The sequence below is a fragment of the Phascolarctos cinereus genome, unplaced genomic scaffold (genome assembly GCF_003287225.1).
Source record: "Phascolarctos cinereus isolate Bilbo 61053 unplaced genomic scaffold, phaCin_HiC Scaffold_9;HRSCAF=440, whole genome shotgun sequence".
In the NCBI taxonomy this organism is placed as follows: Eukaryota; Metazoa; Chordata; class Mammalia; order Diprotodontia; family Phascolarctidae; genus Phascolarctos; species Phascolarctos cinereus.
In genome coordinates this window covers 29,547,778-29,571,785 of record NW_027556402.1, presented here as the reverse complement: position 1 = coordinate 29,571,785, position 24,008 = coordinate 29,547,778, and the positions used below count along the sequence as shown (strand labels likewise).

The 24,008-nt window shown below is 41.4% G+C and overlaps 1 protein-coding gene across 1 annotated transcript; it reads left to right on the top strand.

Annotated features, from left to right (window-relative positions):
- The first annotated feature begins 11,784 nt into the window (after positions 1 to 11,784).
- PYURF (PIGY upstream open reading frame) lies at positions 11,785 to 23,995 on the top strand. Its single transcript, XM_020988261.2, has 3 exons — positions 11,785 to 11,862; positions 20,249 to 20,577; positions 23,848 to 23,995. Exons 1-3 carry the CDS (start codon positions 11,785 to 11,787, stop codon positions 23,993 to 23,995), a joined length of 555 nt encoding a protein of 184 aa, XP_020843920.1.
- Positions 23,996 to 24,008: the final 13 nt, after the last annotated feature.

Here is a 24,008-nt window from a genome sequence, read left to right as displayed (position 1 = left end):
TTTACAAATGATCCAGTTTTGGTCCTGCAGAGGCTAATATCTTATGTTCCAGCTTGGAAAATAACAAAATAGGCCCAGGGAATGAGAATGATTTGGATGCAGAGGACAGTCACTTATCTCATTGTGGATTCCTTATGGATCTATTCAACTTGGACTTACAATTTTCCATTTACAGAACATTGAGTAAAGATAGAGAATGTAGACTTGCATGCTGTCCTGGACACTAGAGTTCAAAGTATCACTACCTTTGATGTATTCTATAAGAAATATTTGAGAAAAACACCTTTAAAATCTATGAAAGCATGTGGACTTATTGGATTGAATGATAATAACTAGCTGGGATGTACCTGGGATACATCAAGGTAAACTTGAATTTCCTTAAGCAAGTTTTTTGGTGTCAGTAAGAAAGTAGACATGGTAGCTCTTGTAGGTCCATACATTCAACACTCACTGAAATGTCAGCACTGATTGGAACCAATCCTAGCATGGGATACTGCAAGCAATAAGCTGAGACTTAATACTTATACACTTTGACCATTCACATTCAAATGCAGAGGCCTTCAAGAGGATGGTGTAAACATCACAAGAACATTGATTTTTTAGACTCTGACATGGATCCTAAGATATTTGACTTGGTGAATCTCTGAGATCAGAAGAATGAAAGAATTAAGTTGAGGTAGCTCAGTAGGAGGATAGGCATTTTCTCATGGCATGAATAGAATGTGCCCAAGCAGGAACCTCTAGAATCCAGTTGACCAATCCTCAAACATTCTGGGAAAGATTCTTTCATCTATAATGGAAGACCTGAGAAACCATCTTAAAGAAATGCTTGTCACTGGCAAGTGTATAAGCTTTTCAAGTATGGATTTTGTGGCCTTTATTTTGACTGTTCAAAGGCATATTTTAGTCACTATGGAATTCATTGTCTACTGTTCCAGATAGTTGAAATTGTCAGATAAGTAATTTAAAATAAGTTCAGTGATTTTATCTAGGTCTTTTTTAGTAGAGATAGATAAGTGGGTAGGTAGGTAGGTACGGAAAGCATTTATTAAACACTTTTTTGCTATTAAAGCCTGAGAATACCAATAAAATCATTTGTAATACCCAATACTGGTTACTTCTTCCTATCTCCAATGTCCTACAAAAAGTGAATATGCAATAAATGTTTACTAAGGATGCTGATGCTAAGATGGTTTCTCTTAAAGTTCAGTTTTTTCTGATTTGCTTTAAAACTGTGTCAAATCAGTCACTAATGTAGAACCATTCTGAAGTGACCTCATGTTTTTAATCTTGCTTGACTTTGGAGAAGGAGATCCTGCAGGAGAGGGCAGTCTCTAATCGTACCTCCTTCGTGTTAATCCCATCTCCTCATAATGAGTACATGGCAGCTGCTGAGGCTACATGCTCACTTACCCCATCTCCTCATTTGAAAGGTGGATCAGTCAAAATACTTAGGGAGGAGCTGAGGAGGCACCGATCACACTTCCTCACAATCACATGATCCAATCAAAATACATTTGCCCTTATATGGAAGCCACTTACTCCTGTCTATAAAAGCAGCGCCCAGTGTGAATCCCTGGTCTGCCTACCCCAGCCCATCAAGGCTATTCTGCTTTGGTGCATTAATAAACTCCTTTTTAACTTTCTCTTCCTGAGTTTTGCCTCCTTAATCAGGGGGAGGGCCTGAATACAGAATTTTCCTTTTAACAAAACTTTCCGGGAAAGTTATTAGCAATTATTTAATATGGAAACATTAAAATTTCTATTTTTTTATCATATGTATTAGACACCAAAATTAAATTCTTTGGATTAAGAGAAAGGCTACAATTTAAGTCTTATTAACTCCATTTCCTAAGCTCATAATTAAAAAAAAAATCTTGTAGACAAGAATAATTTTTTTTTATTTTTTTAGACAATTGGGGTTAAGTGACTTGCCCAGTATTAAGTGTTTGGTCTGAGGCCAGATTTGAACTCAGGTCCTCCAGACTTCAGAGCCGGTGCTCTATCCACTGTGCCACCTAGCTGCCCCAAGAATAATTTTTAATAACAATAGCATAGACATTTAATTGTTCCTTGGCAAAATATGCTCAATAAGGGTGGATGACATGAAGTTCATTTCCCTTCATGAATATAAACACCATTTAATTCAGTATTTATAAACTGAAAAATAGCTCTGCTATGATAATTAAAAAACAAAAACAACAAAATCGAATCTTGTTGCTAGTCCAGAAAAATTAGCAATTGCTTTGCCTTAATATTCTTTGTCAAACATCATTTAAACCAAAGTTTTCACTATTCTCCAATACCTTTAATATTTTTTCTTGAAGGATTTGCTTACTATTATATCTTGGTATATAAAAAGTATATAAAAAAATAACTTCAGGTAAGTAGAGATCTGACTTTTTCTCTTGCATTTCTAGCAATATAAAAAACAAGGCCTTCCATTCCTACAAAAGGAATACGATCAGTTCCAAGGAGAAAAGGCAAAAGGCACACATTGACAAAATTTTTTACTATATAAGTATATGAAATGCTATGTGAGGACATGATATCTGAGTATCAACTACACCATAAAATGAAATGACAGCTGAATAGTAAGATTAAAGTTGGTTGGGTTTTTTTCTTTAAAAAATCTTGAATTCATTTAATGATATGTTTACTAATTATCAACTCCTTGAGGACAGGAACCATGTTTTAATCTTTGTATTTCCTTTAGTTCCATCAATGTTTAGTACATAGAAAGCAACTTGGTAAACATTCCAAGGACTAAATACGGAGTTCAAATCCAAAGGATGGCATTATATTCCTCAATAAAAGTTATGACATGGCCAGCTGTCAGGCAGCCTTCCAAATGCTACTTTCTTTTCAAGGTTTTTAATGGGCCTTTGTTGGAAAGGGTAAATGTCAAATATTGGAAAGATAGCTTCTTCTATAAAGCATATGTGAACATTACCCTATGAAGTTACCCTGCAAGTTAAACAATAAATTATCATTTCCTGACTTCTAAGCATTCAAGTCAATTCAATAATATTTTGAAGCTCTATGGTAATAAGAAAGAACAGTGACAATCCTAAACATGCTTGGAATGTTGTATTCCATGAGCACAGAAACTCTATCTTGAAATGACTGACAAGCCAGCTGAGGCTATTTTTTCTTCCAAATGGCTATTCACTTCTTTTTCACTTAACACTGATCTTTAAAACTTTCAAATGTTAAAAATCTCTCTCTGTTATGAGCCTAAGGTAATCTTAATTAGTTTTAAAAATCAATGTGACACATTTCTTACTTTGAGAAGTGAAAAAAATCAACAGATAAAATTTGAAAAAAATGTGCCTACTTCTGCTCTTTTCTTCCTAATATACATTAAATAACCTCTCCTCAAATTCCTACCATCTAAAACCAAATCATGGAAAATATCTCCAAAGGATTATTTTTTTTCAGAGAGCAAAGAGTCAAATGAACATCTCTGCAGTTCATAATCAAAATGTTCACATGGCTTTAATAGATCCTATGAAAAAGACTATAATTATATCCCATTTTCAGAGTGATGAATCAGAGATTTGTTGGAGGTTAGCTAGAGGCCACATGTGTCATTAGCAGAATAATGACCGTGGTCCTGAATATCTGATTCTATGGTCTCTGAGCACTGTCAATATACTACCAAGAGAAATGTTTCCATAGAAGTAGGTCACAGTAACACTAATTGGAAATTTGGTGGCCTATCAAGGAAGACAGAACCCAGTCGTTAATTGGAAACCAAATCACAGGCTATCCACAGTATCTAATTACTTTCAGAAGGCACATCCTGTGGGTAAAAGCAAACCCCATTTAGAGCAAGCAGGAGAAAGAATATTAGCAACTCTCAAAGAACAGAATCTAGGTATGAAAATTTCCTGACACCATGGGTCTGCAAAGCCTGAGGATGACTATGGATTCAACCACAGCAATATATTTATTATTATTATAGCAGCTATTTTTGTGGGGCAAAGAACTGGGAATTGAGAGGATGCCCATCCATTGGGAAATGGCTGAATAATTTGGGTTTTTGAATGTAATAGAATACTATTGTGCTATAAGAAATGATGAACAGGCAGACTTCAGAAAAACCTGGAAAGACTTGTATGGTCTGATGCTGAGTGAAGTGAGAAGAACCAGGAGAACATTGTACAATAACAGCCACATTGTATGATGACTAATACTGATAGACTTAACCCTTCTCAGCAATACAAGGATCTAAGACATCTCCAAAGGCCTCATGATGGAAAATGCTATCTACATCCAAAGAAAGAACTATGGAGTTTGAAAGCAGATCAAAGCATACTATTTGTTATTTTTTTTCTTCTGTTGTGTTTTGTTTCCTCTTTCTGGTGGTTCCTCCTATTGCTTCTAATTCTTACTTTCAACTTCACTAATGTGAAAATATGTTTAATAGGAATGTATATGTATAGCCTATATCAGATTGCATGCTGTCTTGGGGAGGAAGGTTGGGAGGGAGGGGGATAAAAATTTAAAACTCAAAAGCTTATGGAAGTGACTGTTGATAAATCAAAATGAATTAATTAAAAAATAACAGTTGGAGGCTGTTAGAAATGTGAATGGGTGGTTGGGGAATGGAATGTCAAGGACATAAATAGACTTGTAAAGGCTATATCTAAATATTCCTGAGTCCACTATGCTCAACACTTTTTCTCTTTATGAAGCTGAAGGCACTTTAAAACTAAAGCTCTAGTAAAAATGAATGCAAAATTTTGTCTTGACATGTAATTAAGGGGAAAATAAAATACTACTAAAAATAAAATAAAATCAGGCACTGAGCTTAAAAGAAATCCTTGTTTCAAAATCACAGCCAGCCCCTGCTTGTGCTCTATCACTGTTGCTCCTGTTGCTGTTGTTGTCAGAGGACCGTGACGTCGGAGAGGCACCGCCATGACATGCAAGTGAATTCGATTTGAGTGAGGGAGAGCTGAGCTCCATCATTGTGGCCACACTGGCTATCCTGGGAAAAACCTGGCTTAAAGTTCTAAAAGGACCTGAAGCAAATGACTTCACTTTCATCTCTCTGTCACTTAGTTTCCTCATTTGAAAATGAAGTGGCTGAACAAGATTGACTTCACTAGCTAACTTTCTATGATTCTCTGGAGTTCAGCATTCAGTGCATTTGACCACCTCTGCCTGAGAAGTTAGACGGATGGCATCCATTCACTCGTCATTGACTTCTGTAACATTGGAGTAGCAAGGGCTCACATGTTTTGAGGGCCATCTCCCACATGTGATGTAGGGATGGCTTGTGTGGCTCAGGGGGAGGCAGAATTGACATCTCTAGCCTCTCCCCCAGCCTCTCTAGAGGAGACTTTATTCTATCCCAGGAGGACAAGCAAGAAGGTAGGGGCCAGAAAAACCTGGAAAGACTTGTATGGACTGATGCTGAGTGAAGTGAGCAGAACCAGGAAAACATTGTATACAGTAACAGCCACACTGTTTGATGACTGACTTTGACCGACTTGGCTCTCCTCAACAACTCAAGCATCTAAGACATCTCCAAAAGTCTCATGACGGAAATGCTATCCACATACAGAGAAAGAACTAGGGAGTCCGAATGCAGATCAAAGCATACTATTTGCTCTTTTTTTCTTCTGTTTTGTTTTGTTTCTTCTTTCTTGTGGTTCCTCCTATTGGTTCTAATTCTTCCTCACAACATGACTAATATGAAAATATGTTTAATAGAAATGTATATGTAGATTGTACAGATTATATCAGATTGTATGCCATTTTAAGGAGGGAGGTGGGGAGGGAGGGGGAGAAAATTCAAAACTCAAAGGCTAAAAATAAATTAATAAAAAAAAGAAGGTAGGAGCCAGAGGCTGCCACTGTTCTCCTCAGAGATAAGGGGTACCAGGTTAGAAACAACACTCAATCAAGAAAGCCACTTAGCCAAATCAGTAGCAAAAGCAGAAATCAGAGAAAGTACATACAAGAATATATACCAAGCAATACAAAGTGAAGGAGCGCTCCCATTGGGGGTGAGGTGAATCTGCTCAACCAAAAGAAAGGGAGAGAGTCCTAGACCTTACCCAAGGGAGAGTTCCTTCAAATCTCTAGTGCAGCAAGCTGGGGACTGGGGAATGATAGAGACTGCCGGCTCCTCTCGTGTTGAGCTCTTCCCAGGGTTTTTTCCTTCAGCAATTTGAAGTGAGTTTGGCATCTTCAATCCCCACTCTCAAAGCTGGAAGGCAACAACTCCTGAAGTAACTGCAAAATCCAGAGACTTAAAGAGAACTCAGAGAATGAAGAGATTGGAGTACTGCTCTCTCCAACTCTGCCTGGCCCCTAACAAAGGCAGAGGACATTGATCTCTACCAATAAAGAGAGTCTCATACCAATGGGCTTTGGGACTGGGGTTACATTCCTCCCTTGGACAGAAACCCATTGTAGTCCCTAGCAAAGATCAGCTGTGGCAGATCTAAAAACCTATAAATACATAGAATAAGCAAAAAATATTAGTGCTTTAAAACAAGGGTGTTTTTCCTGACATCCCAAGTAACCAACCTTCAGTACCACTGAAATGGAAATAAATCAATATACATTAACATTAACATGCAGTAGACATGGCACTACACAGAATGTCACCTTGGGAGGAGATTACAGTGACAACATGCTGAACTACATACAGGACATATAACAAACGCACATTGTAAAAGAACATTAGTATTCATAGTATATAGCAATCAATCAAAAGCAACAAGCTTAGCTAACGAAACAAAGCCTGCTAGCTGCATAAAATACAACGTAACTATAAGCATTAGCGTGTACAGAAAACAATTAACACACAGACATTGCTATACCTGAACATAACACAACACAGTCAAATGAATGCAACAGCAAAGTATTTCTTTAAATGAGCAATATTCAGACATGCAATAATCCACATGTAGAGTATACAGGCAAGACACAAAAGTTCAAGACACTTTTAACATGAGCAATCTCTAGTATTCTCGCCTAGATACATGTGTAACTATATCTGTAACATCATAACATAGCCTAGTGACTGGTCTACTAGGTCTAGATTTTCTGTCACTGACTGATTACTCTAGACTTGTGTATCCATACCCGGGCTGACAAACATACCAGGTTGGCTATCAGTATTTTCTGGGTTTCAAGTATACCCTAGGAGTCTCTGTAACAGTTTTGGGAAGGAAAGGATTTGCCTCTGGGTTCAGGTCTTCCGTCCTGTGTGTTTCCTTCACTGGATGCATCACCTTCAGCCCTATATACTGGGTCAGAAAGTCTCTGTGCAGCTGGTGAACAGTCTGTTTTCCTCAGCTTTCTCCCACACAAATGTCCATCCTTTCCCTCCCTTGCTCATTGGAAAGTCCAACTAACTCTCCTGTGGGCATCAGGTGTTCTCAGTGAATAGTCCTGATAGGACCCTTTCCATTTTCTGGGGCTATTTTGAGAACAGGCAAGTTGCCCAATCTCTCAATTATTTTGGTAGGGTTAGCTTTCCAATGGTCAGCTTACTTGTAAGGGCCTGGACAGGTGAAAGCAACATTTTCCTTGTCTTTTTCAGACATAGGAATCTGGCTGGACCTACTATACGAGTCCCAAACTGAAAACTACTGGCAGCCCCGCAGACAGTCCAGGGCATCTTGTGCCCATGGCATCGTGCTCTGGTCCACTTTGGTCCTTTGGTGCAAAGTCTACATCTTTCCATTTTCCTTAGGCACCAATGATGGGTTACTTGTGCTTGGGCCCCAGACCTGACATGACATCTCTGGAAGCCTCCCAATCTCTCAGTAGGCCCGTTCTGTGAGAAATTTTTCCCTTGTTGCAGGCCTCCCTCTGTTATCAGAACAGACACAGGGATCCCTGGCTCGAGGATATTTGCTCCTGGCTGGCCCAAGGACTCATCCTTGTGCCAGATCCCCAAGATCCATGCCTCCGGCAGCTAAACAAAAACTATCTTTTTCCCCTCAACGTCTGGTATCAACAAAGTTATCTCTACAGACTCCCTGTATTTTCCCACCCATAGATTATAGGTGCCTGTCCCCAAAGACACCTGGACCCTTGATATATCCCTCGTAGCCTCTAAATTACCTAATTAGCATCCTTAGCAGTCTTCCCTTGTCCCTTTTCCATATTAGCCCAAGCACCATCCTCACTAGCTTGCAGGTTCCCTAAGAACCCTTGCCCACTTCTATTGGCATTATAATAAACTTTTGTCACTTGACTGGAAGATGGTTTAAGTGTATGAATTCATTCCAGGCAACTCTGCATTGGCCTTCTTGGGGTCCCAGCACCCTAAACCTCTTCACCACCACTATGGGAAGTATAAGGGCTACTGGATTCTGTGGTGATGCCATTAGCCAGCATTTCTTTGAGATGGTTTCTGAGATCTTCCACCATAAACAGAAATTCTTCTAGATCTCTCTCTAGGCGGTCTGGAATCAGTAAGTTGGATTCTGTTTGTTGTACCTGGCACACATCCCATGTCCCACTCACACAACAAGACTCCCTTGTCTCTTGCTGAGCTCCAGACTCAGCCTCTCCTTCCATTCCTGTATTACTGGCGAGTCTCCAAAGTTAAATACCTCAGGGTGTATATCAGAAAGTGAACAGTCGGGGCTTCTGTGGTGTTCACTAGAATATCTGTCCTCAAACAGCCTGCATAGATGACCAAAGTGTGCAGATATTAGGCCCCAGCTTGTCGCTTGCAATATCCTGCTAGAATACAGAAAGAACAGACTTAGTCCCAATCATTGTTGACACTCTCATGAGTAGGAGAGATGTAGACATGCTACAGCCAATGCCAATTTTTCTGTTGACACCAACTACTTCCTTGGCAGATTTCAAGCTCACCTGGATATATACCAGGTTTGGACAGTTTATCACTCAAAGCTACCACACCCAAGCTCTGTCATGAGCTTTAAAGGTGTTTTATCCAAATACTCGGCGTAAAAAGTTTGGAAAATGACGGTAACTTGAGATTCACTGTCCAGGACAGCACTGCAGTCCACATTTTCAATTCTTACTATCGCTTCTGCATGGGGCTCTTCCCCTTGCACTCCCCCCTCAAACATCGAAACTAAAGTTTGTATACATTCCTACAAGGTCACATCTGGCCTTGCCTCTATGAGCACATCTGCTGCCTTTGAAGCTCTCCACTTTAAAGCTATTTGTCAGAATCACGGCAAACCATTCCAGTGTCTTTGCTAAGAAAATTCCAAATGGAGTCGTGAAGAGTTGGATATGACTGAAAAATGACTGAACAACAAAGTACAGGTTCAGGAAGTAGCAAGATAACTCTGAACCCAGATTGGAGTTTCTAACAAGCTTTTTATAGAGAAAATTACATCAGAGAAACAAAAAAATAATTTAACATATAACAATCTTTATGGCCTCTTGGGTCTAGTCAAACAGCTTCATTTTCTCATGCTTCCCTGAATTAAGGTTGAACAAACTAAGGTAGAACAAATTATTATACTATGTTACAGATTTAAACACCGAGTTTGGAAAGACCTACACTTACAAAACTACAAGGCTACATTTTAAAGAAGTAATAATGAGCTAATTCAGGGGAAGGGATTTGCATGTCACAAAAATAGCCTAAGGTTTGGTGTCAAGAAAAGTCTTCCACAAATAGTTAGTGAGGAGAATCTTCCCATAAATACAATCTTTCAGTAGGTTTTTAAAGATGCTGTATTCCATTCTTCCTCTGGTTTGGTTTCTTATCTCAGAAATGTCACACATTTTCTGTAATACTATAATTCCTTGAGTCAGGTTTAGCCAGGTGAAGTTAATATTAACAGGAAACAGGCTTCGGTTAACCAAATGTTCCAGAGAAATGGCATAACAAAATTGAATAAAAGGAAAATGAAAAATTATCATCACAGAGTGGAATTCTTGGATTTGTTTCTGAGAGTCTCTCCATAGGAATGCCTCCTTCGATTAGAAGGGCCACTACCTTTTTAAGAAATTCCTCATCCTCAAAGCATGGATAAGTGTGAAATTGCCAAGAACAATTTCCTACTTTCAATTCTTTTGAAATTTCCAGGGTCAAAATTCTCAGGCAGCATTAGAAAAACTTCCTGAGTCATCTCACTTGCCTTAAAATAAATGGTCTTAATTATACACTCTTGCAGTTCTTTCATTTATCTGCCTGATATTCTTAACATGTCCTGATTCTTATAGTCTGAGTCTATTCCTGACAGAAGGAAACATTTATGCCTTTTCATTGCAAAAGCAAGACAGTACCTATCTCTTAACCTTGCTCCCATCTCTTCTAGAGACTATTCCATGTTTGCCCACATTAACATATATATCAATGCAATCAATAAATATACAATAATGGTCTTTGATTAATGTACCATGCTTCGTATAAAAGCACAGCAAAAGGCATGAATTCAAGTCATGAAAATAATACCAATGACCTTTTCGTGCATCAACAAGTATCAATAATAATACCTCGAAAGTTATGGTGACTCAGTATCCCACTGTTCCCAACTCTACTTATCAATCAGTGCTAGGAGAGGCTCTGGCAGAGAAGGAGTCATCAAGTCTGCAGCTTTTTGTATTGCCTGCTCTTTGGCACGTCCCCCTTCCTATAAGTTGTCGCATTTTTGCTACCTTGGGGAGGAACTGAGATGCAAGGGCCCAGCCTCTTTTGCTGAAGTGGACCTAAATGGATTGTCTTAAAGTTACCTATAAAAGCTGCTCCCACCTTGAAGCCATTGCTGATCTCCAGCTATCAACCCATCTACATATTGCTACCTTGATGTACTTATAACAAACTCCTTTTATTTCTCTTTGTTCTGAGTTTCACCTTGTTAATCAGGGTGAAAGCCCAAATAAAGAATTTTCCTTTCAACACCATTCAGGCTTTCAAGAAATATGCTATATCAATAGAGACAGCAATCATATAACAGTTGCATGAAGGCAAGCCAAGATAAGCTTGTTACATTTCCAAAATAAACTAAAATTAAAAACAAAAGTTACCCAAAAAATTCCAGGATACCACCAGGAACAAAATTTTCTGTGACTCTAAAAAGGGTTCTACTTCCTATGAAGAAAAACAAAAGAAAATAATACAAACAAGAAGTATTTTCTAGACTGGAAGATAAAATCTCACTTCTGAAACAAACTGACCACCCAAACTTGAAACTTTCTAAGAAGCTTCCTCAAGAGGGTTTGTTTCAGTTTCATGGTGTTTTGTGGGGGTCGTCTCCAATGAATTCACAGACTCAGGCCATCTTCAATCCAATAAAGGCACTTGTTGAGAGTGATGTTCTCCAACAGGCTGAGTTCCAAGAGGAACCAGCAATTTGGTAAGACAAGACGGGCAATTGCATAGTGTAATGATGCTGATTACACAACAGAAATTATGAATATTAAAAAGGTAGGAGGATTTTGTTAAGGTATTAGGTAATAGGAAAGAGGTCTCAACCTCAGTGGAGCTTTGCCCTCTATTACCCACAATGCATACAAAAAACCCACTGGTGGGGCATTAATATATGATAATGATACTATAATAAGCCTCTCTACGTCCTAAGCTCACCTAAAGGACAGCCTTTTCTATTGCACAGGTACCTACTTAGGGAAAGTCCCTTCTCTTGTTTTGGGGTCCACATCCTGCTCCCTCATCCTGATGGGGCTGCTTTCTGATTGGCTGGCTGTTGTGGTCCTGTCTGAGATCAGATGGCTGTGGTTGTGGTTGAGTGCATGGACACACCTGCCGTTTCTGTGGGAAATATGAGGAATGGGTCTAGAGGCAGTGGCTAGCGAGAGACAATGGCTACAATTCCATCACATGGACACGCCTGCTGTTTCTGTGAGAAGTATGAGTTCATGGACACATCTCTTGTTCTGGTGAGCAGTGAGGCAAAGATGAGGAAGTTAGGATACTGAGTCAGGGTGGGGGGAAAGCAGTGGCTAGCTAGGGACAGTGGGCCTGCTGTTCAGTGAAGCCTATGATTGAGTCTGGGGGCCTGTGGTGTGGTTAAATCAGGACAGGCCTGCTGTTCAGTGGGGTCCATATTGGGGCTGTGGGCAGCTTTATTAGGATTCCATCATGCTTACCTGAGGCAACTTCTATTCAAAACAAGTGTCAGTTTCAGTCATGTCCTACTATTCATGACCCCATTTGAGATTTTTCTTGGCAAAGATACTGGAGTGGTTTGCTATTCTTTCTCCAGCTCATTTTATAGATGAAGAAACTGAGGCAAACAGGGTTAAGTGACTTACCAGGGTTATGCAGCCAGGAAGTATCTGAGGCCAGATTTGAACTCAGGAGGATGAGTCTTCCTGACTCCAAGATAAAACTACCTAGCTGCCCATTGAAAACAAAGGGCTAGGTTAAAATAAAATAAGGAGAAGGCTCAAGATTCACCAGAAAACTTGGGGGGATTTTATAGACAGTTCCTCAGATAAAAGTCTCATATCTCAAATATATAAAGAACTTTGTTTTAATCTATAAGAATGTGAGTCATTTGCCAATTGATAAATGGTCAAAGGATATGAACAGGCAGTTTTCTAATGAAGAAATCAAAACAATTTATAGTCATTTGAAAAAAATGCTCCAAATCATTATTGATTAGAGAAATGCAAATTAAAACAACCTTGACATATCATTTTATACCTATTAGATTGGCTAAAATGACAGAAGGGGAAAGTGACAAATGTTGGAAGGGATGTGGATAAATTGGGCCCTTAATTCATTGTTGGTGGATCTGCGAACTGGTATTCAACCATTCTAGAGAGAGATTTGGAATAATGCTCAAAGAGTTAGTAAATGCCCTATACCTGTTGACCCAGCCATACCACTATTAAGTCTGTTTCCCAAGATGAAAAAGAAAAAGAACCTACATGTCCTAAAATATTTATAGCAGCTCTCTTTGTGGTGGCAAACAACTGGAAATTGTGAGGATGCCTGTTAATGAGGGAATGGCTAAACAAATTGGGGTATACGTTCATGATAGAATATTACTCTGCTATATGAAATGATGAGCTCAGTCATTTTAGAAAATCATGGATAAGCCTCCACAGAGTCATGAAGAGTGAAATGAGCAGAGCCAAGAGAACACTGTATACAGTGACAGCAGTATTGTTTTAAGAACAACTTTGAAAAAAAAATTTAAAAATACCAACCTGGAACTACCAAAGTCATTCTGACTATTACCAATACCCAAATTAACCACAAAGATCCTACGAAGGAAGATGCTGTTTGAATTCTGAAAAAGAACTGACAAAATATGTAAGTATATGTATGTATGTATATATGTGTGTGTGTGTATGTGTGTACATACACACACATACATACAGATTTGTGTCTAATGGTAGCCATCTTGAAGGGGGAGGGGAAAAAAGAAATAAGGCAGCTTCTCAGCAGAGATCTCTAAAGGAACAGAAATATGCTATTATTCCCCCCAGTGAGGCTTCCAGTGAGGAGCATATTCTAGCTGGCAGAATGAGGAACACTGAAAGGGTGGTCATACAGGGCAAATCCTGGTATTAATATTCATGCATGCAAAAGGGTATCCTCCCTTTCCCCAACCCCCACGTTCCAGCCATACACACAGCAGCCTGACACTTTGGGATAATTCTATCTAAGGATGAATCCCTCTGGATAACATCCTGAACTTATATTTCAATGACTAATGTACTTCCACCCCATCAGATCTCCCCCAATCTAAGTAATTCAAATTCCCAGTCACCATCATTCAAACCTCTTTCTCCATCCCCCACTAACAGCTCCCACCTTCACATCCCCCCTAATCTCTCACTCTAAAGCTACCCAACCTTTCCTGTGCTCTCTGGAATGTCTGTTCTATAAGTAACAAACCAGATTTCATCTTAAACCTTTTCTTGCTCCCTCCGCTTTCTTGCACTCACCAAGACCTAGCTTCCTCCAGATGACACAGCTTCCATCCTTTCCAAGACTGGTTGCACTTTCACTCATTCCCCTAGACTCACTGGTTGCATTGAGGGAGTTGGAATATGCCCAGCTCCCCACAGCCACTTCCCAGACACTTTCTCTACTACTATCCCCCCAGTAACTTGTCCTCCTTTGAGCTTCATCCGGTCCATATTTATCACCCAACAAGATTCTGGTAGCTGTTGTCTACAGACTGCTAAGACACTGTCCTACCTTCTTCAACAAGTTCAGCACCTGGCTCAGATTTTCTCCCCTCCCCAGCTCCCACCCTCATATTAGGGGACCTTAGTATACATATTGATACTCCCTCACATTCTTTAACCTCCCAATTCTTATTTCCCTTACCCTACTCTCCTACCCCATCATGGCTCACGTGGAGATGGTCCTACTCTTGATCTTGCCCTCACCCACAACATCTATGTCCATGAACTCTGACATTCCTTTACCTGATCCTAATCTGTCATCACTCTCCATTTCTCAAGGGGCTGCACTACTTTGGGATTTCTCTGACTGATGTCACCACAATATCCAGGAAGCTCATTACTGAGATAACTTCATCATCCTGTCACATCTCATCCACTTTGATACTCCACCTCATCACCGCCCTCTGCTTCACTCGTTGAAGGGTGGGGTCATGAACTACAAATCTCCATTTAAGGAGAGAGCTAAGCTCAGTTGTCTTTTTTTTCTCACCTGGCTGTACTACTTTGGGAATTCTCTGACTGACTTCTCCACCACATGTCCATGTCAGGTACCTCCCACTGCACCAGCTTCACAGCTATCTTTTGTGTTTTGTACTCCTATTAGATTGTAAGCTCCTTGAGGGTAGAAAATGCTGTCTTTCTTTTGTCATATGTGTATCCCCAGTGCTTAGCACAGTGCCTGACACATAGATAAACATTTACTGATTGGTTGATTTCCTTCTGCCTTGTACTCTAAATCTGGATCTTTATCTTCACCAGGACTTTCCATTTCTCAGCCTCACGTCATCATTCCTGCTCTGGCCATGCCCCTGACCATTTTGACACACTGGCAAACAGCTCAACTCTACACTGCCTTCTTCTCTTGAGTCCCTTACCCCTTTATCCTATAGACAGTCTTGCCCTGCCAAACCCCAGCCTTGAATTACTCACACCATCTGCTGCTGCCTTTCCTCCTACTCACTTGCAGCTGAACAAAGCTGGAAAAAAATCACAAAACTGTGATCACTGGGTCCACAACAAGGTCTATACGTTTATTTTACATAATCTCAAATGGGCCCTTACTGCCCCCCAAACAACTTTTACACCTCCCTAATTGATTCATAATCCTAACCACAGCCACTTTTCCAAACTTTCATTTTTCTCTCCTTAAACTTCCCACAGCCTCCCCTCCCCCCACTCAGCTGAGAACTTTGTTTTATATTTCACTGAAAAAAAATGAGGTCATTCACCGAGAGCTCCTTTCTTTCTCCTCCTCTTATTTCACTCAGATGCCTCCTGCACTCTCTTCCTTCACGCCTGTCTTACATGAAGAGATGGCCTTTTTCCTTGCCAAGGTAAACCCCTCCACATGCACAAATGATCCCATCCTATCTCATCTTCTCCAATAGACTGTCCCCTCTATTATCCTTCTCTCTCATTAATCTTCAATTACTTCTTACTGCTTATAAACATGTACATGTCTTCCCCATCCTAGAAAACTCTTACTTGATCGATGCATCCCTGAAAGCAATTGTCCTGTATCTTTCCTCCCTTTTAAGTGATTCATCTCATCACCTCTAGACTAGACTCTTGTAGGAGCCTCCTAAATGGCCTCCCTGACTCAACTCTATCCTTTCTCTACTCCATCTTCCATAGAGCTGCCAAAGTGATTTTTCTAAAGCATAGATCAGACAGGTCATTTTCTGCTCCTCAAACTCAAGTGGTTCCCTATGACCTCTCCTGCTAAACACACACTCCACCTTAGACACTTAAAGCCCTTCATAATAACCTAGCTTCAACTCACCTTTCCAGTCTTGTTATACTATACCTTGTTTGCCTTCTTGCATTCTACAGTCAAGTCAAACTGGAACCATGCAGCTGCTGTTCTCACTTGCTTGTTGTTTGACTGATTGCCCAGTCACACAGCTAGTGTCAGAGGCAGGAATCCGATCCAGGCTTTTCCTGGCTCCAAGTGCACACTTTTATTGTCTTGAAGATAGAGCTCTGGATTCAGATTGAAAGAGATACTTAAAAACCCTTCACTTTAATGAAATAAGGTCACATTAGCTAGTGATTGTTACTAGTTCTACCACATATTGTAGCACAAGGCTTGAGAATCAACATGTGCCTTCGTTTATAACAATAAACAAAATAGTAAATAATATATAATAACAATAAAGATAAACTTCAAAGAAGTGCCACTTTCTAAATTTAAAAAGTATTTTTGACCATTGGGCTTAAAAAAACTACTAACTGTGCCTTTATATATGGGAGGTAATTCTTTTAAGTTTTCCAGAGTTAGTAGCCTAAGAACAACTTTTGGTACAAAACTAATAGGAAGTTATTTGTTTCATTTTTTGTTTTTGTTTTTTTTTTTGGGGGGGGGGTTAAGTGACCAGCCCAGGGTCACACAGCTAGTTAGAGTGGCTAGGGCCATATTTGAACTCAAGCCCTCCCAACTCTAAGGCCAACTGCACCACCTAGCTGTCCCTTATTCAACATTATTCTAAATAAATTACCAATCTGGAGAGCTGCAGTAGTAAGAATAGCAGAGGAAAAAAGTTTCACATTATGTTATGCATCTACCTGAAAATACAGTCCACAAAATTCTATTTTATCTTTAGCAGTTTAAAAATGCTTTAAAAAAAATAAACACAGACCCAGAAATTTCTCGTTCATTTTTAACTTCTTATTTTCAGTAAAGTTTTGTTTAAGGGCATTTGGTGGTTAAAGAAACAAACAGGCCAGAGCCCAGCCTCTGCTGTTAATATTTAATGTTGCTGTGCACCAGTTCCCTTTCTGTAAAGGTTAGCTGATATTCCTTATCATCACCTATCTTACAAAAGGTTTTTGAGGATTAATTAAATGGTCAGCCAAATGCACACAGAAACAGAGTGACCTCTTTTGCTTTTACTCAGCTCTTATCTAATACAAAGTTATGATGGCACAGTTTCTCTTGGTTTCTTTTTTAAGGTACTAAATTTATGCTCAGCAGTTTTCTTAGTTTATAAAGAACTTTAAAATTAAAACACTGCTAAATGTCAAAAGGAATAATTTTAACTCAATACATGAATTCTAAGACAGTCGAGTAATTTATTCAGGGCAAAATAATTTCTCATTGCCTAATTTAGGAAAACAACATATCTTTAATATCAATCTTTGACTTCATGATTGACATTAGCCAGAAGATGTTTTCCTAATTCTTGAATCTCCTAATACTTCCACTAAGGAGGGAGCTCTGGCCCTATTCTTTCAGGGCCAGACTTCGTACATTGTTGCCTTGAGGGCTGGGGGTATCTCTTTTCTTTGCTATTATCTTAACCCCTATTATGTTCCCCTATTCCATTTAACCACTTACCGTGAATAGCTTTTACACAAGGGTAATTTATGTCAAAGATAAAGCAAGAATAAACATTTAAACATTTCTCCCAATACCTTAAGGGCATTCTCTTCCCTTCGTCTCTGATGAAAAAGGCATAACTTAGCTCATTTACTATATAGCATCAGTCTAATCAAGTTTAAGTTCAAAGGTGGAATCACTGTGGTTTTGAAGGTCACTCAAATAATAGTTCCCTGTTTCTTTGTTGCTTTTTTTTGTGAGACAATCGAGGTTAAGTGACTTCCCCAGGGTCACACAGCTAGTAAATATTAAGTGTCTGAGGCCACAGTTGAACTCAGGTCCTCCTGACTCCAAGGCCACAGCTCTATCCACTTTGCCACCTAGCTGCCCCTAGTTCCTTGTTTCTTAAGGCATTAATGCTGGATTGTGAGACAAATGAAAAGTCAAGAGACAGAGTTTCTGGGTAATTAATAATCAATTTATTAATTGGGCCAGCAAATAATCAATACATTGGTAGGTACTTGTCTTCCTTAGTAACCAAAGACAAAACCATGGATATCCCTGAATGCTTAAATAGCTTTGGAAAAGTCGGTGCCCCCGACAGGTGAAAATCAACCCTGATTGGGGCAGCTAGGTGGCGCAGTGGATAGAGCACTGGCCCTGGATTCAGGAGGACCTCAGTTCAAATCTGACCTCAGACACATAACACTTACTAGCTGTGTGACCCTGGGCAAGTCACTTAACCCCATTGCCTAACCAAAAAAAAGGGAAAAAAAAAAGAAAATCAACCCTGATTTGTGAGCAATTAATGAGAGGGTGGACATATGATGAGGAGATGGGCTAAACGTCTTCAGCTCCTCCTGTTGAAAACCTGACTTGATCATGAGATTCAGCCTCCTTTAGGAATCTGTACAAAAAAATCCATCTCTACCCAAACCACTCTGGTTGGTTTTCTCCTTCATAAGCTGGGTCACTCTAAATTCTAATGGAGGGTTCTAAGAACAGGGGCTCATTTCCCTGGGGTAAAAACTCCCCTAGATGGCATTTTGTCCACACTTTAAATAGAAGTAAGGTCTTCTAGTGGGTGGGGTCCTGCCCAAGATGGAAGATTTGGGCAATCTCATCCATCAGCAATGTCCCTCAGAGATTGACCCAATGATCTGAAAGGGCTGAATGAGGAAATAGAAAGGAAAAACCTCAATCCTAACTGAATAATTGGTTATTAATGTAATAGAAAATCATTTCTCTCAACTGGATTCTGGATTCTGCCTTCTAGATTCCTGCGGTACACTCCCATGATCGGAGACTTCATTCTTCGTGCCTCGAATGGAATTTGTCCACAGTTATTTTTGCATCTTTTCTACTTCATTAGATTGTAAGCTTCTTGAGAGCAGAGGCTGTCTTTTACCTTTGTTTGTATTCTCGGTTCTTCCTATAGTGACAGTAGGTACATAATAAATGTTTGTTGACTGACTAAAAGGGCCAAGGATGCCCTGTTTCTTGGCAGGCAGATGGTCTCACAGGCCCTAAGGACTCAATATGGCCAAAATGAACTTATTATCTTCCCCCCTAGACATCCTTCTCTTTCATTACTTAACCTGTTTGTCTCACTTTCCTCAACTGTAAAACTGGAATAATAATAGCACCTGCCTCTCAGGGGTATGTGAAGATCAGTTGACATATTTGAAAAGCACTTAGCACAGTGTCCAGCACACAGCAGGTGCTATATAAACGCTAGTTATCATCATCACCATCATCATCCACCACCACCCCTTCTGTCCTCTGACACTGTCAGCACCCTGGTGGAGGCCTTCATCACCTCCACCCACATCCCCGTAGGGTGACTCCAACAACCGAGCTCTGGGGACCCAGACTGCTGATGGTGTGGATTGGGAAAGGAAGTACATGGCCGAGTCGTACTATACCTCTCTATGTCTATCTTATGTGTGGTCCTCTTACCTGCTTGGGCACTGCTTGTATGTGCTAGGACTCTGTGCACTGCTCGTGCGTGTGCTCTGCCTGTCTGTGCACTGCTTGTGTGGGTGCCATACCTGTTTTTGCACATATTGCTCCTGCAGCATTCGCGCGATGGGGCTACTTCACTTTCATAAGCTGGGTCACTCTAAATTCTAATGGAGGGTACTAAGAACAGTATCTTCAACTTTCGTCTGTTTTAATAAACACCGCTGCTATATTGATTGCTTGATTGATAACAGATGCAGGCGGTAGCGCTTGAGCTTTGAGGCGATTCCAAGGCGCAGAGAGGAGAAGGGGGGGCATTGCTGGCATGGGGAAGGTCAGTTTGGCTGGACTGCAGAGTGTGATGGGGGGGAATATACAATACACCTGGAAAGGACGGCCAGAAACAGGTCACGAAGGGCTTTAAAGGCCAAACAGTAAAGTTTTAGTAAAGTCTGAACTAGCAGCGTGACGCGGCGGGAGACCCGGCTCTGGAGTCTGAGGACCCGAGTTCCAATCTCGTTTTTCATGCTTGCTATGGGTGGGACCTTGGACAAGTCATTCCCACCGGTGGGCCTCAGGTTCCTTCTCTGTAAACTGGGGAGAATGCAATACGGGCCTCTGAGGTCCCTTCCACATCTAGGTTTGTTACGAATGAGGGTACTGTGGATAGAGTTCGGGTAAAAGATCCCTTTTTCAGGACAGGCGGGTTCTAGAAGGCCGAGGAGCCGCTTCGGCCGCGACACGGCCCGACAGGCCACGCCCGCCCCTCCCCGCCCCGCCCCTGCCCTCCTCCTCCCCCCCCTCCCCCTCCCCAGTTGGTGACTAAGTAGGAAGTAGAGTGCGAAGCGCGCCTGCGCTGGGGCGGCCTTCCTCCACGCACCGGAAGGAGCTGGCGGATGGGGCCTGGCGTCGTCGGCCGAGCCGGAGCGGGCGCGAGAACGAGGCAGCCGAGGGTTCCCCGCCGCGGGAAGGGCCATGCTGAGCGGGCCGTGGCGACGAGCTGCGTCTGCGCTGCGGGCATCGGCCGCCGGGAGCAGGGCGGTGCACGCGGCGGGGCCCAGGCCTGCCGCCGACAGCCCGGAGTCGGGCCCGGCCTCGCCTCCTGCCGCCTTTGACGCGGCCCTGCTGGACGTGCTGGTGTGCCCGCTCTCCAAGAAGCCTCTGAGGTGAGGCGCCCTGCGGGGAGCCCGGGCGGGGCGGGCCGGGCCTAGCCTAGCCCCTGCCTCTGGCATAGAAGGGAACCGAGGCCCGGAGAGGGCAGATGACCCCCCCTATGACCCCAGGCAGTGCGGGGCGCCGAGGGGACCCGCGTTGAGATAGCGCCGCCCACGTGACCGGAGCGAGTCACCTGACCTCTCAAGGGGACGGGGTTTGGCTCCTCCTGATTTCAAGTCTGCACCCTAGCTCGAGACCTAGGCTGCTGTTGTTTATTCCCGTTTTGTAGACAAGAAACCGAGGCTCGTGTAGGGCATAACAGCCAGGAAACAGCCTCCCAGCATCATCCACCTCCACCTCCAGATAGATCGATAGATTTCATATACTGTATTTATGCAGCATGCATACTGTATAATGCATGTGGGCCGCATATATATATATATATATATATATATGTATGTACACACACGTGTGTGTGCATATATACTGTGTATACCGCTTATATATTACATACTCTGTTTATGCCATGTATGCAACAGACTTCCTGGTTTCTTGTTCAGATCTAATTCTGTTTTATCCAGCCCCTAGAATGCTTCAGCATGGAGCTATTCAAACTGTTCTGCAGCAGTGAAGGTTACAAAAATGATTAGTTGTGTTTGTTTTTTCTTTAACAAAATGGAATAAGAGTTAATATAAGAAGGGGAGAGTTTAGTATTCATGGGGATCAGGGAAGACCTGAGGAAAACTAAGGAAGTTGGGACATTTCAGGCATGAGGAGCAGTCAGTGAAAATGTAAGATGGATTCTTAGGTCAAAGCAGCAACAAGGAAGATAACGTCATTGGGTCTTACTGTATTTGGAGGGGAGTAAGGTGTAGGAAGACTGGAAAGGTAGGAAGGGGCCAGGTTATGAAAAGCTATAAAAACCAGAGGGTTCAGGTGGTACAGTGGACGGAGCACTGGCCCTGAAGTGAGGAGGATCTGAGCTCAGATATGACCTCAGACGTGAGTTGTGTGACCTTGGGCAAGTCACTTAACCCTATGGCCTCCCAAAACAAATAAAAACCCCTATAGGATTCTGTACTTGATTCTGGAGATAATAGGGAGCCACTGGAGTTTACTGAATGGTGACATTAACAGACTTACACTTTAGGAAAACCAGCTGAGTGGAGAATGGACTATAGTGGGGAGAGACTTGAGGATGGGAGATCAACCAGCAGGCTGTTTCAGTTATTCAGATGTGAGGTTGGAGGGTCTATATCCAGTCTGTTGGGTGGTGGCAGTATGAGAGGAGTAAGGGAGGGCCATGCAAGAGATGGTATGAAGGTAGAAACAACAGGAGTTGGTAACAGAATGGATATGAGGGGTGAGAGAGAGGGAGGAGTGGAGGATGACATTGAGGGCTTGGTAACTAACTGGGAGAATGATGATACCTTCAACAGTAATAGGAGAATTACAAAGAGGGGAGGATTTGAGGGGAAATATGTGTTCAGTTTCGGACACACTGAGTTTAAATGTTTAGGAGATATCCAGTTCAAGATGTTTAGTATTCAGTAGGCAGTTGGAAATCTAAGACTATGTGTCAGGAGTGGGGTTAGGGATGGACAAATAGACTTGAGAATCATCTTCATAGAGATGATAATTGAATCCCTGTGAATGCATGAGATCACCAAGTGAAATAGTATGTAGAGAAAAGAGGACCCAGGAGAGGTCCTTGGGGGATGTCCTAGGCTAGTGGACATGAACTAGCTGAGGTTCTAGCAATGGAGCCTGAGAAAGAGTCATCAGACATGAGGAAGGAAAACGAGAAGGGAGCAGTAGCATTTTCATGCTACTGAAGAGAATAGTTGGTGGTAGCGGTAGCAGCAGCAGTAGCGGTAGTAGAGTAGCAGCAGCAGCAGCAATAGCATACTACTAGTGGAAGATAAACATTTATTAAATCCTAGTCTTCAGTGGGCACTGGGCATACAAAGAAAGGCAGTACAGTCCCTGCCCTCAAGTTTACTATCTAATGGGGAAAGACAGCACATAAAAAGAAACTGAAGGGTGGTAGGGGAATGGGGCATGATGAAGTCAGGAATGCAGCTGATGAGATGCATGCCCTGGGTTCCCTTCTTAAATGAAGGATGTGGGAGGAGTTCACTGTCTGTCCTCCCCAGTCTGAGGAAGGAAGGAGCCCCAGGAGCAAAGGGTATGAGGAGGAGGGTGATCAACTTTGTCCAAGGTTGAAGAGAAAAAGAAAAGTCTATTCATGACAGCCTCCTTCCTTTTGCTTAAGTGGTCCTCTGTGTCTGGAATGTACTCCCTCCTATACTTTAAATAATGAAAATAATGATAGCTAACATTTATATAGCACTTATGTGTCAGGAACTGTGTTGAGTGTTCTGCAATTATATTCTCATTGGCTCCTCATAACAGCCCCAGGGATAAGTGCCATTATTGTTCCTATTTTACAGATGAGGAAAACTGGTCAAGTGACTTGTCCGGAGTCATACAGCTAATGTCTGAGGTCTCTAACCACTGCACCACCTTGGTGCCTCACATATACTGATTAGCTTCCTTCACATCACAGCTTAGGTGCTATTTCCTACAAGAAGATTTTGTTGATACTCCGTATTATTAGCACTTTTCCCCCTTTGAAATTACTTTGTGTTTACTTGTGTACATGCCGTATCCCAATAGAATATATGTGTATACATGTGCGCGCGCACACACACACACTCTCTCTCTTGTTTTGTCCTAGTATTTATAATACCTAGCAAAATACCTTGCTCAGTAAATGGTTGTCACACAAGCCTGTGATCTCCATTAACAGATGAGTTATAAGTTCATAGAGGTGAAATGATTTACCCATATTAACACAGCTAGTCAAGTGTTTGAGGCAACATTTAAACTCGGGTCCCTCCTGATTGTCCAAGACTTCTTCACCTGTGCTATGCTTCCTCTTAAAAGGGATGAAACTATTTTGGGTGGGCAGAGCTATTTGTTGTTTTCTGTGTAACGTGGCAGAACAAAGGCAGGTCTGAAATGGTATAACAAAAATAGAAAAAGAAAAATGAGTTTATATGGAGAGGAAACAGCCTGAAGTGGGAAAATTGTGAAATTCTTTTTCAGAAAAACAGTTTAGTTATGCATGGGGGAGTTTAAATTTAGACTGGATTAAAGCAATACTCGCTTTATAGGACAGAGCTGGATGAACTGAGTTATTTACAACCACGTTCTGGACATTCTTTTTTTAATGACTTAAATAATTGATTTTATTCATACTTCTTGTTTTGCTTAGGTATGAGGTATCAACAAACGAACTGATTAACGAAGAACTGGGAATTGCTTATCCAGTCATTGACGGCATTCCTAATATGATACCCCAGGCGGCAAGAAAGATACACATACACCAGAATAAGCAACAAGAAGAAAAAGAACAAGAGTAGGCTGTTCCTAAAC

Bases quoted from the DNA above. Each gene is read 5' to 3' on its own strand.
- PYURF (XM_020988261.2), top strand. From the start codon at position 11,785: ATGGCTACAATTCCATCACATGGACACGCCTGCTGTTTCTGTGAGAAG. The intron at 11,863-20,248 runs GTGAGCAGTGAG...AGTAGGAAGTAG, and splicing joins TGGACACATCTCTTGTTCTG to AGTGCGAAGCGCGCCTGCGC. The intron at 20,578-23,847 runs GTGAGGCGCCCT...TGTTTTGCTTAG, and splicing joins CTCTCCAAGAAGCCTCTGAG to GTATGAGGTATCAACAAACG.